We start from the raw sequence: 16,801 nt of genomic DNA on the forward strand, positions 1-16,801 counted from the left end.
GCATGCTCAGTAGAGCAAGCAGGATCCTGCCTATCAGCACGCCAGCGTTCACATGCTGTTTAGTCAGGATCCAGCAATTTGCAGTATTTGGACGCAGCTCAAAAACGCTACATGTAGCGTTTTTGAAACATGTTAAAAAACTGCAAGTCGCTGGATCCTCACTATAACGCACGCAAACGCAGGTGAACGCATGTTAATGCGAGTCCATTGCAAATGCATTGAAATGAAAACGCATTTGCACTGGATCCGTTTTTGCGTTAGAAAAACGTTCAGGACGCATGTTAAAAAGACGTAGTGTGAAAAGCAGCGTAATAACCAGTGTAAATATCGGGTGACTAACCAAAGCGCATTGCTTGGTTAGCTGATGTGTATCCTGGTTACGGGGGCGGGGAGCCAGAGAGCGCATGCACAGCAAAATCCTACGGATCGTGCTGCTCAAAAAACGTTGCATGCTGCGTTGCTCCCGCCCAGCGGTCAGTTAAAAAACGACTGACTGCGACGCAGCGGATGCAACGCAGCATCATCAGTCGCAATCCGTCACTAATAGAAATCTATGGGGAAAAACAGGATTCCTGCAAAATATTTTGCAGGATACCGTAATTCCTCAAGGCAACGGATTGTAACTGATGCAAAACAACGGAAATGTGAACTTAGCCTAACGGACGCAACGGATCAGTTTTTTTCACAGGATTCCTGTGAAAGGAATACTGTGAAAAATACATCCGTTGCATCAGTTGACATCTAAAATACGATGGATCAGTCGCTGACGGACCTGACTGGTTTAAAACAACGGAAATGTGAACCTAGCCTTAATGACATGCAGACATTACTGCAACCAAAGAACCAAAAAGTAGCACTAGATCAGTCATTAAAGGGTTGTTCACTACTTATTGATGACTTAGGCTAAGTTCACACATCCTGTGTTTTGCATCAGTCACAATCCGTCGCCTTGGGGAATTACGGTAACCTGCAAAATATTTTGCAGGAATCCTGTATTTCCCCATAGACTTCTATTAGCGACGGATTGCGACTGATGACCCTGCGTTGCATCCGCTGCGTCGCGGTCCGTCGTTTTTGACTGACCGCCGAGCGGGGAGCAACGCAGAATGTAACGTTTTTCGGGCCGTCAAAATTAACGCGCCGCGCAGGAATCCGTCGCCATCCGTCAAGCTTGTAATGCATGTCTATGGTGCTGGATTCCGTCGTAATCCGTCTTACAACGGAATCCAGCGCAGGATTCCGTCATGCTCTACTGAGCATGCCCAGCATGCTTGGCACGCCCACTGGGCTGTCCCAAACACAGACGGATCATGACTGATCCGTCAAAAAACGGACGCACAGCGGATGTAACGGACGCAACTGATCCGTTTTTTCACAGGATTCCTGTGAAAGGATTCCTGTGAAAAACACATCAGTTGCATCAGTTGACATCTTGAAAATGACTGATCCGTTGCTGACGGACCTGACGGATTGAAAACACAGGATGTGTGAACTTAGCCTTAGCCTTATCCTCAGGACAGGTCAATATCTGACTGGTGGGGGTCTAGCACCCGGCACTCCATAGGACCCAAGGAATACACAGATCTTGTAGATCCGCACCGGGACTTGCACATATATTTTCAGTCACATCTGAACATACTCTTAATGGTGCTTTAAACGCTGCGACATCACTAACGCTATATCGTCGGGGTCACGGTGTTAGTGACGCACATCCGGCGCCGGTAGCGACATCGCAACGTGTAAAGCACCCTTTTAGAGTGGAAATAACTGCAATGTCGCAGCAATGACTCCACTGTCTCTACTGACAAGTCTTAAAATCTGCAGAATAATCATAAGACAACGCCAAACCATCTGATCCCGGCCAAATCTTTTATGAAAACTTATTGAAAAACAATGTTTTCTGTCTCCTGCTCCATCATCGGCGAGGCGAGCGGACTTTTATGTGGCGAATATATCATTACAAAAGGGTAAGAGGGAATATTGGCCAATTGTATCTGAACTTGTGTGGCCCTTAGTAAAACATTGTTGCACTGCACCATTCATTATGTATCAAATATCACTACATATAACAACCAATGTCTTGAGATTCCTGGAGAATACCAATAACCAAAGCTGCTGCTGCACGCGTCTTCTCACAAGCTCCAGACACATTGGAAAGACCTTGGCCTCAAGATCATTCCATCAAGTATTCCTGCACGAGCCAATACAAGGATTTCTAAAATACACCAAATTTATTAGGATTATGTCCCTCAAAACAATGATCCATTGAGACATCAGCTGTTCACACACGTTCTGCATTATTCACGGACAGACCTCGTACCCTTTATAGTCTATGGGGCTGACCACGTGCGGGGTGTGCAGTCCACACACATAGACATGCCCGATTTCAATCAGAGTCATGGAACAAATCACCAATCCAACACTATCAGTCGGCGAGAAAAAATAATATTGGAGAACAATTGGATGCCAGGCCTTTCACGTACAACTCCATTAGTTTATTTTTGCATATGGTAAAAACTGAAACTCTTTAAATTTTCATGAAAATCTGTTAAAAAAAAAAAAAAAATACGGAAGAAACAGATTTTGTTTTCCTGCATACAAGAAAAATCACCAACTTCTGAATGAGCCCTAAAAGGAAGACAAACAAGGGGTGGTGTAAACAGACGGGGTGGTGTAAACAGCCCAAGAGTAACAGCCAGCATTTGCCCTGGGATAAACGCGGCACATTTGCAGACTGTTGATTGTAACATTACACGTGATTATCAAATCTGCATTAGTATAAGACGCCTCATTTCTGCATTTGCTATTTTTACTATTAACTTCTTCCCTTTTTTTGCACTGATCTCATTTCCTGTTTACAGCTATGATCCTGTCTACAGTAAATAGAATGGAAAACCTCTAACAACGTAGAGAATCCGGCAAATAAACAAACATCGATTGATAAATATAAGCGGTTAGAGCAAATCTGTGCTCACAGCCGCACTAAGCCCCAGCTATGAGGACAGAGCGGCATGTCACGTCACAATCCATTTTCCCAGGCTGCATTTTCTTTCCCTTTCCTCGGCTAATTCCTTATCCATAACAGGATGGAGGAGGGGAGGCTGGAGGGAGCAGATGTCTTGGGAAGGGCAGGGAAGCCCCGAGTGCGCAGACGCCCAGCGATGATGCCACATCTCCCAAACACATTGCAATGGGCGACTGCAGATCTCAGCTCAGCCTGACAGGCCACGGACGCCAGATGATGGGCACAGGGGATCTCAGCTCAGCCTGACCGGCCACAGACGATGGGCACAGGGGATCTCAGCTCAGCCTGACCGGCCACAGACGATGGGCACAGGGGATCTCAGCTCAGCCTGACCGGCCACAGACGATGGGCACAGGGGATCTCATCTCAGCCTGACAGGCCACGGACGCCAGACTATGTGCACAGGGGGTCTCAGCTCAGCCTGACCGGCCACAGACTATGGGCACAGGGGATCTCAGCTCAGCCTGACCGGCCACAGACGATGGGCACAGGGGATCTCCGCTCAGCGCGACAGGCCACGGACGCCAGACGATGGGCACAGGGGATCTCAGCTCAGCCTGACCGGCCACAGACGATGGGCACAGGGGATCTCATCTCAGCCTGACAGGCCACGGACGCCAGACTATGGGCACAGGGGATCTCAGCTCAGCCTGACCGGCCACAGACTATGGGCACAGGGGATCTCAGCTCAGCCTGACAGGCCACGGACGATGGGCACAGGGGATCTCAGCTCAGCCTGACCGGCCACAGACGATGGGCACAGGGGATCTCCGCTCAGCCTGACAGGCCACGGACGCCAGACGATGGGCACAGGGGATCTCAGCTCAGCCTGACAGGCCACGGACGCCAGACGATGGGCACAGGGTGATCTCAGCTCAGCCTGACAGGCCACGGACGCCAGACGATGGGCACAGGGGGATCTCAGCTCAGCCTGACAGGCCACGGACGATGGGCACAGGGGATCTCAGCTCAGCCTGACAGGCCACGGACGATGGGCACAGGGGATCTCAGCTCAGCCTGACAGGCCACAAACGATGGGCACAGGGGATCTCAGCTCAGCCTGACAGGCCACAAACGATGGGCACAGGGGATCTCAGCTCAGCCTGACAGGCCACGGACGCCAGACGATGGGCACAGGGGGCGCCCAATGCAAATCACACAGGCTAACCCGCACACATGGAACCCAAGAGTTAACAAAATGTTCTCCCAAAAATATATTTAGAATCATCCGAAAAGGGCCGTACATACGCACAACCATTGGAGCAGAGCAATACTAAGGATTACAGCGAAGGGCACAGGGTCACCGAAAACTAGGAGTATACAGCCTGGTGCGCTTCTATCTAGGCTGAAGCATTCAGCAGCATGGTTGGGGATAAAGAAGCTGCACAGCATGCGGCACTATACCAGTGTGTGCCATGTGGATGGCAGCATTGATATCTGCATGAACTCTGTCTGTGGGGACAGAGGGGGACTGGTAGCCCCAGGTGGGGAGAGAGAAGGACTGGTAGCCCCAGGTGGGGAGAGAGACTGGTAGCCCCAGGTGGGGAGAGAGACTGGTAGCCCCAGGTGGGGAGAGAGAGGGACTGGTAGCCCCAGGTGGGGAGAGAGACTGGTAGCCCCAGGTGGGGAGAGAGAGGGGGGGACACCAGGTGGGGAGAGAGACTGGTAGCCCCAGGTGGGGAGAGAGAGGGACTGGTAGCCCCAGGTGGGGAGAGAGAGGGACTGGTAGCCCCAGGTGGGGAGAGAGAGGGGGGGGGGTGACCGGCGAGAGAGGAGCAGACACTGATCCCAGCGCCTGGGCGGTATGGATAATACCGCACTGTGGGGTCCCATGCGAGTCCTGCCATTTAGACTAACATACTGGATTACAGTGGTACCAGTGTGTGACTTGGGTGCGGCGTGGCCCAGTGGTAGTGGGGCTGGAGTACAGCTGATGGCAGTGCAGTGACCGGCTGAGTTTAGATTTGCATTGGATCCTCAACTGCAGATTTCATAAATGAAAAATAAAACCGCCGAGAATCGCACACAACATAGCAACGAATGCGACCGACACCGCGATGGACACAGACGCTCAGCAGCGCAGCAACTACAAGTGCCAGAAACTCCTCTAAGAAAGATCTATAGTGTCAGTTACTAACAGTGCGTAATAATTATTGCTACAGAGCGGTCATTTATGGAACATGGGTCTGGAAAGATGGAGGAGTCAGAACATTGGCTTATGGTGCAGGTATACCGTGCAGTGGCAGCAGTGCAGGTATACCGTGCAGTGGCAGCAGTGCAGGTATACCGTGCAGTGGCAGCAGCGCAGGTCTGTAGTGACAGTGCCATACAACATCATGGGTACTCTGTCTAGTAAAGAGAAAGCAGTGCCCGTGTATAGCGCAGTCTGTGTACACAGGGCAGGGACAACAGCATAGATCTGTAGTGCAGCGTATACAGTGCAGTGACAGTGTGTACAGTATAGAGCAGCGCAGAACCAGTGGTATCAGTGCACCCCCAGTATCATTATGAGAACCAGTCCTCTCGGTACCCCCAGTTCCCATAGTCCACCCAGTATCCCCAGTGCACACCTTCAGCTGCTCCAGTCTTCACCCCCCCCCCCCGGTGTCAGTGTACACCATCTCGTTGTCCAGTCCCAGTTCCCCCAGTCTCAGTGCCAGACCACTTGTTGGTCCCCCCAGTACTAGTTCTCCCCCCCCCCCCCCCACAGTCTCAGTGCCGGACCCACCTCATTCAGCTGCTCCAGCTCCAGTCTCCCCAGTGTCAGTCCAGACCCCAGTCTCAGTGCCTGTCCCCCCCCCGGTGAGTCTCCCCAGTCTCAGTGTTGCCCCCCCCCAGTCCCAGTGCCGGCCCACCTCCTTCGGTTGCTCCAGCTCCTGCCGCACCGTCTCGTACTCCAGCTCCAGTCTCCCTAGTCTCAGTGTTAGACCCCAGGGTCAGTGCAGACCCCTAGTCCCGGTCCCCCCCGGTCTCAGTGCAGGACCCACCTCCTTCAGCTGCTCCAGCTCCTGCCGCACCTCATACTCCTGTTCCAGTCCCCCCTAGTCCCGGTCCCCCGTGTCAGTGCCGGACCCCTAGTCCCAGTCCCGTGTCAGTGCCGGTCCCCCCCTAGTCCCGGTCCCCAGTGTCAGTGCCGGACCCCAGTCCCAGACCCACCTCCTTCAGCTGCTCCAGCTCCTGCCGCACCGTCTCGTACTCCAGCTCCAGTATCAGTGTCGGTCCCCCCTAGTTCCGGTCCCCCCAGTGTCAGTGCCGTCCCCCCTAGTCCCGGTCCAGCACCCACCTCCTTCAGCTGCTCCAGCTCCTGCCGCACGTCTCGTACTCCAGTGTCAGTGCCGGTCCCCCCTAGTTCCGGTCCCCTCAGTGTCAGTGCCGGGCCCCCCTTAGTCCCGGTGCAGCACCCACCTCCTTCAGCTGCTCCAGCTCCTGCCGCACCATCTCGTACTCCAGCTCTAGTGCCGGTCCCCCAGTCTCAGTGCTGGTCCCCCCTAGTCCCGGTCCCCCCAGTCTCAGTCCCGGTCCCCCCCGGTCCCGGTGCAGCACCCACCTCCTTCAGCTGCTCCAGCTCCTGCCGCACCGTCTCGTACTCCAGCTCCAGTGTCAGTCCCGGTCCCCCCCCCCTAGTCCCGGTCCCCCCAGTCTCAGTGCTGGTCCCCCCCCCCTAGTCCCGGTCCCCCCAGTCTCAGTGCTGGTCCCCCCCCCTAGTCCCGGTCCCCCCAGTCTCAGTGCTGGTCCCCCCCCCCCTAGTCCCGGTCCCCCCAGTCTCAGTGCTGGTCCCCCCCCCCTAGTCCCGGTCCCCCCAGTCTCAGTGCTGGTCCCCCCCCCCTAGTCCCGGTCCCCCCAGTCTCAGTGCTGGTCCCCCCCCTAGTCCCGGTCCCCCCAGTCTCTGTGCTGGTCCCCCCCCTAGTCCCGGACCCCCAGTCTCAGTGCTGGTCCCCCCCCCTAGTCCCGGTCCCCCCAGTCTCAGTGCTGGTCCCCCCGGTCCCGGTCCCCCCAGTCTCAGTGCTGGTCCCCCCTAGTCCCGGTCCCCCCAGTCTCAGTGCTGGTCCCCCCAGTCTCAGTGCTGGTCCCCCCTAGTCCCGGTCCCCCCAGTCTCAGTGCTGGTCCCCCCTAGTCCCGGTCCCCCCAGTCTCAGTGCTGGTCCCCCCCTAGTCCCGGTCCCCCCAGTCTCAGTGCTGGTCCCCCCCCTAGTCCCGGTCCCCCCCGTCTCAGTGCTGGTCCCCCCCCTAGTCCCGGTCCCCCCCAGTCCCAGTCCCCCCGGTGCAGCACCCACCTCCTTCAGCTGCTCCAGCTCCTGCCGCACCGTCTCGTGCTCCAGCTCCAGTGTCAGTCCCGGTCCCCCCCCTAGTCCCGGTCCCCCCAGTCTCAGTGCCGGTCCCCCCCTAGTCCCGGTCCCCCCAGTCTCAGTGCTGGTCCCCCCCCCCTAGTCCCGGTCCCCCCCAGTCCCAGTCCCCCCGGTCCCGGTGCAGCACCCACCTCCTTCAGCTGCTCCAGCTCCTGCCGCACCGTCTCGTACTCCAGCTCCAGTGTCAGTCCCGGTCCCCCCCCCCTAGTCCCGGTCCCCCCAGTCTCAGTGCTGGTCCCCCCCCCCCTAGTCCCGGTCCCCCCAGTCTCAGTGCTGGTCCCCCCCCCCTAGTCCCGGTCCCCCCAGTCTCAGTGCTGGTCCCCCCCCCCCTAGTCCTGGTCCCCCCAGTCTCAGTGCTGGTCCCCCCCCCCTAGTCCCGGTCCCCCCAGTCTCAGTGCTGGTCCCCCCCCCCCCTAGTCCCGGTCCCCCCAGTCTCAGTGCTGGTCCCCCCCCCTAGTCCCGGTCCCCCCAGTCTCAGTGCTGGTCCCCCCCCCCTAGTCCCGGTCCCCCCAGTCTCAGTGCTGGTCCCCCCCCCTAGTCCCGGTCCCCCCAGTCTCAGTGCTGGTCCCCCCGGTCCCGGTCCCCCCAGTCTCAGTGCTGGTCCCCCCTAGTCCCGGTCCCCCCAGTCTCAGTGCTGGTCCCCCCTAGTCCCGGTCCCCCCAGTCTCAGTGCTGGTCCCCCCTAGTCCCGGTCCCCCCAGTCTCAGTGCCGGTCCCCCCAGTCTCAGTGCTGGTCCCCCCTAGTCCCGGTCCCCCCAGTCTCAGTGCTGGTCCCCCCCTAGTCCCGGTCCCCCCAGTCTCAGTGCTGGTCCCCCCCCTAGTCCCGGTCCCCCCAGTCTCAGTGCTGGTCCCCCCCCTAGTCCCGGTCCCCCCCAGTCCCAGTCCCCCCGGTCCCGGTGCAGCACCCACCTCCTTCAGCTGCTCCAGCTCCTGCCGCACCGTCTCGTGCTCCAGCTCCAGTGTCAGTCCCGGTCCCCCCCCCTAGTCCCGGTCCCCCCAGTCTCAGTGCCGGTCCCCCCCCTAGTCCCGGTCCCCCCCGTCTCAGTGCCGGTCCACCCAGTCTCAGTGCTGGTCCCCCCTAGTCCCGGTCCCCCCCAGTCTCAGTGCTGGTCCCCCCTAGTCCCGGTCCCCCCCAGTCCCAGTCCCCCCGGTCCCGGTGCAGCACCCACCTCCTTCAGCTGCTCCAGCTCCTGCCGCACCGTCTCGTACTCCAGCTCCAGTGTCAGTCCCGGTCCCCCCCCCTAGTCCCGGTCCCCCCAGTCTCAGTGCTGGTCCCCCCGGTCCCGGTTCAGGACCCACCTTCAGCTGCTCCAGCTCCTGCCGCACCGTCTCGTACTCCATTTCCAGTGTCAGGGCTGGTCCCCCCTAGTCCCGGTCCCCCCAGTCTCAGTGCTGGTCCCCCCGGTCCCGGTCCAGGACCCACCTCCTTCAGCTGCTCCAGCTCCTGCCGCACCGTCTCGTACTCCATTTCCAGTCTCAGTGCTGGTCCCCCCTAGTTCCGGTCCCCCCAGTCTCAGTGCTGGTCCCCCCGGTCCCCCCAGTCTCAGTGCTGGTCCCCCCGGTCCCGGTGCAGCACCCACCTCCTTCAGCTGCTCCAGCTCCTGCCGCACCGTCTCGTACTCCAGCTCCAGTGTCAGTCCCGGTCCCCCCCCCCTAGTCCCGGTCCCCCCAGTCTCAGTACTGGTCACCCCCCCCTAGTCCCGGTCCCCCCAGTCTCAGTGCTGGTCCCCCCCCCCTAGTCCCGGTCCCCCCAGTCTCGTTGCTGGTCCCCCCCCCTAGTCCCGGTCCCCCCAGTCTCAGTGCTGGTCCCCCCCCCCCTAGTCCCGGTCCCCCCAGTCTCAGTGCTGGTCCCCCCCCCTAGTCCCGGTCCCCCCAGTCTCAGTGCTGGTCCCCCCCCCCTAGTCCCGGTCCCCCCAGTCTCAGTGCTGGTCCCCCCCCCCTAGTCCCGGTCCCCCCAGTCTCAGTGCTGGTCCCCCCCCCCTAGTCCCGGTCCCCCCAGTCTCAGTGCTGTTCCCCCCTAGTCCCGGTCCCCCCAGTGTCAGTGCTGGTCCCCCGGTCCCGGTGCAGCACCCACCTCCTTCAGCTGCTCCAGCTCCTGCCGCACCGTCTCGTACTCCATTTCCAGTCTCAGTGCTGGTCCCCCCTAGTTCCGGTCCCCCCAGTCTCAGTGCTGGTCCCCCCGGTCCCCCCAGTGTCAGTGCTGGTCCCCCCGGTCCCGGTGCAGCACCCACCTCCTTCAGCTGCTCCAGCTCCTGCCGCACCGTCTCGTACTCCATTTCCAGTCTCAGTGCTGTTCCCCCCTAGTCCCGGTCCCCCCAGTCTCAGTGCTGTTCCCCCCTAGTCCCGGTCCCCCCAGTCTCAGTGCTGTTCCCCCCTAGTCCCGGTCCCCCCAGTGTCAGTGCTGGTCCCCTCGGTCCCGGTGCAGCACCCACCTCCTTCAGCTGCTCCAGCTCCTGCCGCACCGTCTCGTACTCCAGCTCCAGTGTCAGTGCCGGTCCCCCCAGTCTCAGTGCTGGTCCCCCCGGTCCCGGTCCCCCCAGTGTCAGTGCTGGTCCCCCCGGTCCCGGTCCCCCCAGTCTCAGTGCTGGTCCCCCGGTCCCGGTGCAGCACCCACCTCCTTCAGCTGCTCCAGCTCCTGCCGCACCGTCTCGTACTCCAGCTCCAGTCTCAGTGCTGTTCCCCCCTAGTCCCGGTCCCCCCAGTCTCAGTGCTGTTCCCCCCTAGTCCCGGTCCCCCCAGTCTCAGTGCTGGTCCCCCGGTCCCGGTGCAGCACCCACCTCCTTCAGCTGCTCCAGCTCCTGCCGCACCGTCTCGTGCTCCAGCTCCAGTCTCAGTGCTGTTCCCCCCCAGTCCCGGTCCCCCCAGTCTCAGTGCTGTTCCCCCCTAGTCCCGGTCCCCCCAGTCTCAGTGCTGTTCCCCCCTAGTCCCGGTCCCCCCAGTGTCAGTGCCGGTCCCCCCGGTCCCGGTGCAGCACCCACCTCCTTCAGCTGCTCCAGCTCCTGCCGCACCGTCTCGTGCTCCAGCTCCAGTGTCAGTCCCGGTCCCCCCCCTAGTCCCGGTCCCCCCAGTGTCAGTGCTGGTCCCCCGGTCCCGGTGCAGCACCCACCTCCTTCAGCTGCTCCAGCTCCTGCCGCACCGTCTCGTGCTCCAGCTCCAGCTCGTCGTACTGCGCCTTCAGCTGCTGCTTCTCGTCCAGCACCGCCAGCCCGTACTCCGCCGCCTGGATCTTCTCCCGGTGGTCTCCCCCAGCTCCCTGAACAGCCGCCTGGTCTCCGTCCGCAGCCAGTCGGAGCGGACTGCATCACCAGCCTGTCATACTCGTCCTCCTCCATGAGGAGCGCCATTCCCGGGAGGGGTGCAGGGCGCACGTCTGTCATCAATCCTGTCGCTGTCTCCCTGCACCCCGGCTCCTACCCCCGGGTCCCCCGCCGCATCCTGCGCCCGCCGCTCGCCGCAGACACTGGCAGGAATGCAGCCGAGCCCTGACGACAGCGAGCACGAAGCGGGGAGCGTCTGACAACGGCAGCGCCGAGGAGGTGAGGGCGTCAGTGCGGAGGGACGGGCTGCGCTGTGCTGCGGGGAGGACACTTGGCAGACGATCCCTAGGAGACTGCTAAGGGCAAGGCGCATGCGTAGAAGCCTCACGGCGCTGGAGGGCGGCCACGACTAAGGGCAAAGGCACATGTGGAAGATGAAAGCGGAGGAGGCGGGGATGTTTATCTGCTGAGAGCTGCTGGACGCGAGGAGCCATTGTTATACCAGCACTAAATGCCGCAGATCAAGGTCAAGTCCTCCAGACGCCTGCACCCGCGCCATTATAGCAGCAATTTACCACGGATTGCAATTCCTTTATTTTCTAGAGTTCCTGGAGCTGTGATGAGGGAGAGGGGCATTGCTAATTACAGTTCACACTGAGGAAAGGACAGCTTGAGGAGAACGCTGTGCCATCTATAGCTCCTGCTTTCTGGCCTCCACCATCTTCAGAGTGCCAGGCAGCTGCTTAGAAAAAACATGGCTGCTGGTTTTTGGCACAAGGTTAGAGGAGGCTGGGATTTTATAAAGCTGTACAATTCCATGTGCCTCTGTATAGGAGTAGGGCTCCCTCTGGGCCTCTCTATAGTAGTAGGGGCTCCACTGTGCCTCTCTATAGTAATAGGCCCCCTCTGGGCTTCTATACAGTAGTAGGACACCCTCTGGGCCTCTGTATAGTAGTATGGGCCGCTGTATAATAGTAGGGCCCCCTCTGGCCTCTGTATAGTGGTAGGGGGCCCCCTATGGGCCTCTGTATAGTGGTAGGGGGCCCCCTATGGGCCTCTGTATAGTGGTAGGGGGCCGCCTCTGGGCCTCTGTATAGTGGTAGGGGGCCCCCTCTGGGCCTCTGTATAGTGGTAGGAGGGGCCCTCTGGGCCTCTGTATAGTGGTAGGAGGGGGCCCCTCTGGGCCTCTGTATAGTGGTAGGAGGGGGCCCCTCTGGGCCTCTGTATAGTGGTAGGAGGGGGCCCCTCTGGGCCTCTGTATAGCGGTAGGAGGGGCCCCTCTGGGCCTCTGTATAGCGGTAGGAGGGGGCCCCTCTGGGCCTCTGTATAGCGGTAGGAGGGGGCCCCTCTGGGCCTCTGTATAGCGGTAGGAGGGGGCCCTCTGGGCCTCTGTATAGCGGTAGGAGGGGGCCCCTCTGGGCCTCTGTATAGCGGTAGGAGGGGGCCCCTCTGGGCCTCTGTATAGCGGTAGGAGGGGGCCCCTCTGGGCCTCTGTATAGCGGTAGGAGGGGGCCCCTCTGGGCCTCTGTATAGCGGTAGGAGGGGGCCCCCTCTGGGCCTCTGTATAGCGGTAGGAGGGGGCCCCTCTGGGCCTCTGTATAGCGGTAGGAGGGGGCCCCTCTGGGCCTCTGTATAGCGGTAGGAGGGGGCCCCTCTGGGCCTCTGTATAGCGGTAGGAGGGGGCCCTCTGGGCCTCTGTATAGCGGTAGGAGGGGGCCCCTCTGGGCCTCTGTATAGCGGTAGGAGGGGGCCCCTCTGGGCCTCTGTATAGCGGTAGGAGGGGGCCCCTCTGGGCCTCTGTATAGTGGTAGGAGGGGGCCCCTCTGGGCCTCTGTATAGTGGTAGGAGGGGGCCCCTCTGGGCCTCTGTATAGTGGTAGGAGGGGGCCCCTCTGGGCCTCTGTATAGTGGTAGGAGGGGGCCCCTCTGGGCCTCTGTATAGTGGTAGGAGGGGGCCCCTCTGGGCCTCTGTATAGTGGTAGGAGGGGGCCCTCTGGGCCTCTGTATAGTGGTAGGAGGGGGCCCCTCTGGGCCTCTGTATAGTGGTAGGAGGGGGCCCCTCTGGGCCTCTGTATAGTGGTAGGAGGGGGCCCCTCTGGGCCTCTGTATAGTGGTAGGAGGGGGCCCCTCTGGCCTCTGTATAGTGGTAGGAGGGGGCCCCTCTGGGCCTCTGTATAGTGGTAGGAGGGGGCCCCTCTGGGCCTCTGTATAGCGGTAGGAGGGGGCCCCTCTGGGCCTCTGTATAGCGGTAGGAGGGGGCCCCTCTGGGCCTCTGTATAGCGGTAGGAGGGGGCCCCTCTGGGCCCTCTGTATAGCGGTAGGAGGGGGCCCCTCTGGGCCTCTGTATAGCGGTAGGAGGGGGCCCCCTTTGGGCCTCTGTATAGCGGTAGTAGGGGGGCCCCTCTGGGCCTCTGTATAGCGGTAGTAGGGGGCCCCCTTTGGGCCTCTGTATAGCAGTAGTAGGGGGCCCCCTCTGGGCCTCTGTATAGCAGTAGTAGGGGGGCCCCTCTGGGCCTCTGTATAGCAGTAGTAGGGGGCCCCTCTGGGCCTCTGTATAGCAGTAGTAGGGGGGCCCCCTCTGGGCCTCTGTATAGCAGTAGTAGGGGGCCCCCTCTGGGCCTCTGTATAGCAGTAGTAGGGGCCCCCTCTGGGCCTCTGTATAGCAGTAGTAGGGGGCCCCTCTGGGCCTCTGTATAGCAGTAGTAGGGGGCCCCCTCTGGGCCTCTGTATAGCAGTAGTAGGGGGCCCCCTCTGGGCCTCTGTATAGCAGTAGTAGGGGGCCCCCTCTGGGCCTCTGTATAGCAGTAGTAGGGGGCCCCCTCTGGGCCTCTGTATAGCAGTAGTAGGGGGCCCCCTCTGGGCCTCTGTATAGCAGTAGTAGGGGGCCCCCTCTGGGCATCTGTATAGTAGTAGGGGGCCCCCCTTTGGGCCTCTGTATAGCAGTAGTAGGGGGCCCCCCTTTGGGCCTCTGTATAGCAGTAGTAGGGGGCCCCCTCTGGGCCTCTGTATAGCAGTAGTAGGGGGCCCCCTTTGGGCCTCTGTATAGCAGTAGTAGGGGGCCCCCCTTTGGGCCTCTGTATAGCAGTAGTAGGGGGCCCCCCTTTGGGCCTCTGTATAGCAGTAGTAGGGGGCCCCCTCTGGGCCTCTGTATAGCAGTAGTAGGGGGCCCCCTCTGGGCCTCTGTATAGCAGTAGTAGGGGGCCCCTCTGGCCTCTGTATAGCAGTAGTAGGGGGCCCCCTCTGGGCCTCTGTATAGCAGTAGTAGGGGGCCCCCCTTTGGGCCTCTGTATAGCAGTAGTAGGGGGCCCCCTCTGGGCCTCTGTATAGCAGTAGTAGGGGGCCCCCTCTGGGCCTCTGTATAGCAGTAGTAGGGGGCCCCCTCTGGGCCTCTGTATAGCAGTAGTAGGGGGGCCCCCTCTGGGCCTCTGTATAGCAGTAGTAGGGGGCCCCCCTTTGGGGCCTCTGTATAGCAGTAGTAGGGGGCCCCCTCTGGGCCTCTATTATCTTGTTTTAAGGTGAACGGTTACTTTAAGACTATGTTCACACGCTGTGTTTTTGACACATTTTTGTGCGTTTTTCTGCTGCGTTTTTGGTTTAAAAACTGCATGAATTTCCTTCCCCAGCAAAGTCTATGAGATTTTGTTTTTGCTGTCCGCACATTGCAGGTTTTTTTGGCTGCGTCTTTGTGGTGACCACTGCAGCATGTCAATTCTTTTTCCATTTTTCACTGCGTTTTTCACCCATTGAATGCAGTAGACAAAAACGCACCAAAAAAAACCCCGCAAAAAATCATGCTTTTTTTATGCGTTTTTGCCGCAGGTGCGTTTTGTTTTGTTGGTTTTTTTTGGATCAAAAACGCTGCATCTTTGTTGTCAGAAAACGATGCGGCGTGCAGGCATAGTCTCATTGTGTCTGTGTTCCCGATTATGACCCAGGTAAGGCTATGTGCCCACGTGTGTGCGCTCTGCACCGCAGCGTAATGTCACTGCATGTGCGCTGCAGAGCGCAGCTGAAAAGCTCCCTTCTGAACCTTTGGTGACTGCAGAATTCGTGCGCTCTGGATGCGGCCTCTCCCTATAGACAGAATGGAGACCGCATGCAGAGCGCACGAAAGAAGTGACATGATGCTTTTTAGAACGCAGCGATTTGGCAGCATGGAAATCGCGTTCTAAAACGCCACGTGGGCATGGATTATGCACAATCTTCATAGTGCAATACGCAGCGTAACTGCGTGCAAATACGCAACGTGGGCATAGAGCCTAAAGGCAGCGATCAGCAAACAAACAAGTAATCCCTGATATAAAAGAGAAACACAAGCAGAAAATAATCTTCCAGGAGGGAGGTCAGACAGGGTGGGGGGGGGGTTTGGTTGGGGTCTGCAGACAAGTCAAGGCTATGATTAGATAACCCAGGCCAGAGGCAGTGATAGCTGGAGCCACACATAGGGTGAAATGACACCCCCCACCCCGGGGGCACAGAGGGTGCAATCAGCAAACCCAATACACAATGCAGCACGTTTACACATGCAAAAGAGAAAATCCCCTGCAGTAAGGAAATAAAAGGCTATGTGCGCACGTTGCGTAAATGCATGCAGTTACGCTGCGCTTTGTAGCGCAGCGTAACTGCATGCGTCCTGCGTCCCCTGCACAGTCTATGGAGATTGTGCAGGGGCTGTGCGCACGTGGCGTTTTAGAGCGCAGCGCTTCGTCTACTGCCAAAGCGCTGCGTAAAAAGAAGTGACATGTCACTTCTTCCGTGCGCTTTGCCGGCAGCTCCTGCTCTGTCTATGGCAGGAGCTGCAGGCAGAGCGCATGGAATCGGCTTCACTACGGACATTTTCTGCAGCGATTAGAAGCGCACATGTGCTCTTCAGATCGCTGCAGAAATTTCTGCAGTGAACTGTACGCAACGTGCGCACATAGCCTAATAGTGCATGAAAGTAACATGGAGACTAGACACTATTGTCTGTGACAAGGTGACAATCAGGATGGTCCCGGGTCCGACTATTTCACATCTGCCTTTGAAAAGCTGCAGTATGTCACAAAAGTGAGTAGACCCCTCACCCCTCATATTTTATTATATCATTTTATGGGACGACACTGCAGATCTGCCCCTTTGCTACGTGTGCAGTGTCCGTGTGCAGCTTGTATAACTGTAAATTTGGTGTCCTCTAAATAACTCATTACAGCCGTTAATGTCTAACTGCTGGCAACAAAAGTGAGTACTCCCCTAAGTGAAAATGGCCAAATTGTGCCCAAAATGTAAATATTTTGTATAATTATCACCGGAGCACAGAAGAGCAGCGCTGGAACGCAGGAGCGCCGGAAGCCCGGGTGAGCAGGAGCGCCGGAAGCCCGGGCGAGCAGGAGCGCCGGAAGCCCGGGCGAGGAGGAGTGCTGGAAAACCAGAGCACATGACAAAAGCAAAACAGTACATTGCCTGTAACAGTCAAGTTTGACGCTGATTCTCCAGCGCTGCACCTCTCGTGTGTTCCAGAACTCTGATAGTAAGGCTGGAGTCACATTAGCATATGGCATGTGATTTGCGATATGCTAATGATCCTTGTCTCAGGATCTTCTGCGAGTGAGCTCCGAGTATCATGCAACTATGATCCGATCTTGCAATTGGATCACAGCTGCGGAGGTGATGGAGGGATTGATCTCTCCATCTCCTCCATTGTCAGCCTGTGTGTATAATTGCACTGCACTTAGATGTCATCCGAGTGCAGTCCGATGTTTCACTCGCACCTATAGACTTCTATGAGTGTGAGTGATGAAAGATTCACAGACAATCACCGCATGCTGCCATTTTTTCCTCATTGCGATTAGGGCTGAGGAAACACTCGCAGATCTGAGCTGCAGCTTTGTGTTACATGGGGCCGAGTGCAATGCACGAGTCTTCTCCAGTGTGACTCTAGCCGACAAAACTCAGCAACCTCATATCTAGTTAAGCGGCTGTCGCGGTCGGGTCAGGAGACCCCCAGCTGGTCACTGCATTGCAGATCATACTCTGACCACAAAACACTCGATGTGTGAATCCAGTCTAAGAAAAAACATGCTGCTTTCCTCCCAAAACAACCTCCACCTGTTCATGAGAAGTGTCCTCTATGGAAAGTGAATTGACTTCAGCTGCAAAATGTGAATAAGTGCAGGGCTAAATGGGTAGAATCCTGGACA

General features: G+C 58.5%; 1 protein-coding gene across 1 annotated transcript in view; it reads right to left on the reverse strand.

Annotated features, from left to right (window-relative positions):
- The window catches only part of BICD2 (BICD cargo adaptor 2), a 121,542-nt gene extending 110,641 nt beyond the window's left edge, over nt 1-10,901 (reverse strand). The window contains 3 exon segments of the mRNA XM_075321298.1: nt 10,476-10,606; nt 10,609-10,656; nt 10,659-10,901. Of these exon segments, the coding sequence (XP_075177413.1) occupies nt 10,476-10,606; nt 10,609-10,656; nt 10,659-10,746 (267 nt within the window). The 5' untranslated portion in view covers nt 10,747-10,901.
- Nucleotides 10,902-16,801: the final 5,900 nt, after the last annotated feature.

The sequence above is a fragment of the Anomaloglossus baeobatrachus genome, chromosome 8 (assembly GCF_048569485.1).
Source record: "Anomaloglossus baeobatrachus isolate aAnoBae1 chromosome 8, aAnoBae1.hap1, whole genome shotgun sequence".
NCBI classification, from domain to species: domain Eukaryota; kingdom Metazoa; phylum Chordata; class Amphibia; order Anura; family Aromobatidae; genus Anomaloglossus; species Anomaloglossus baeobatrachus.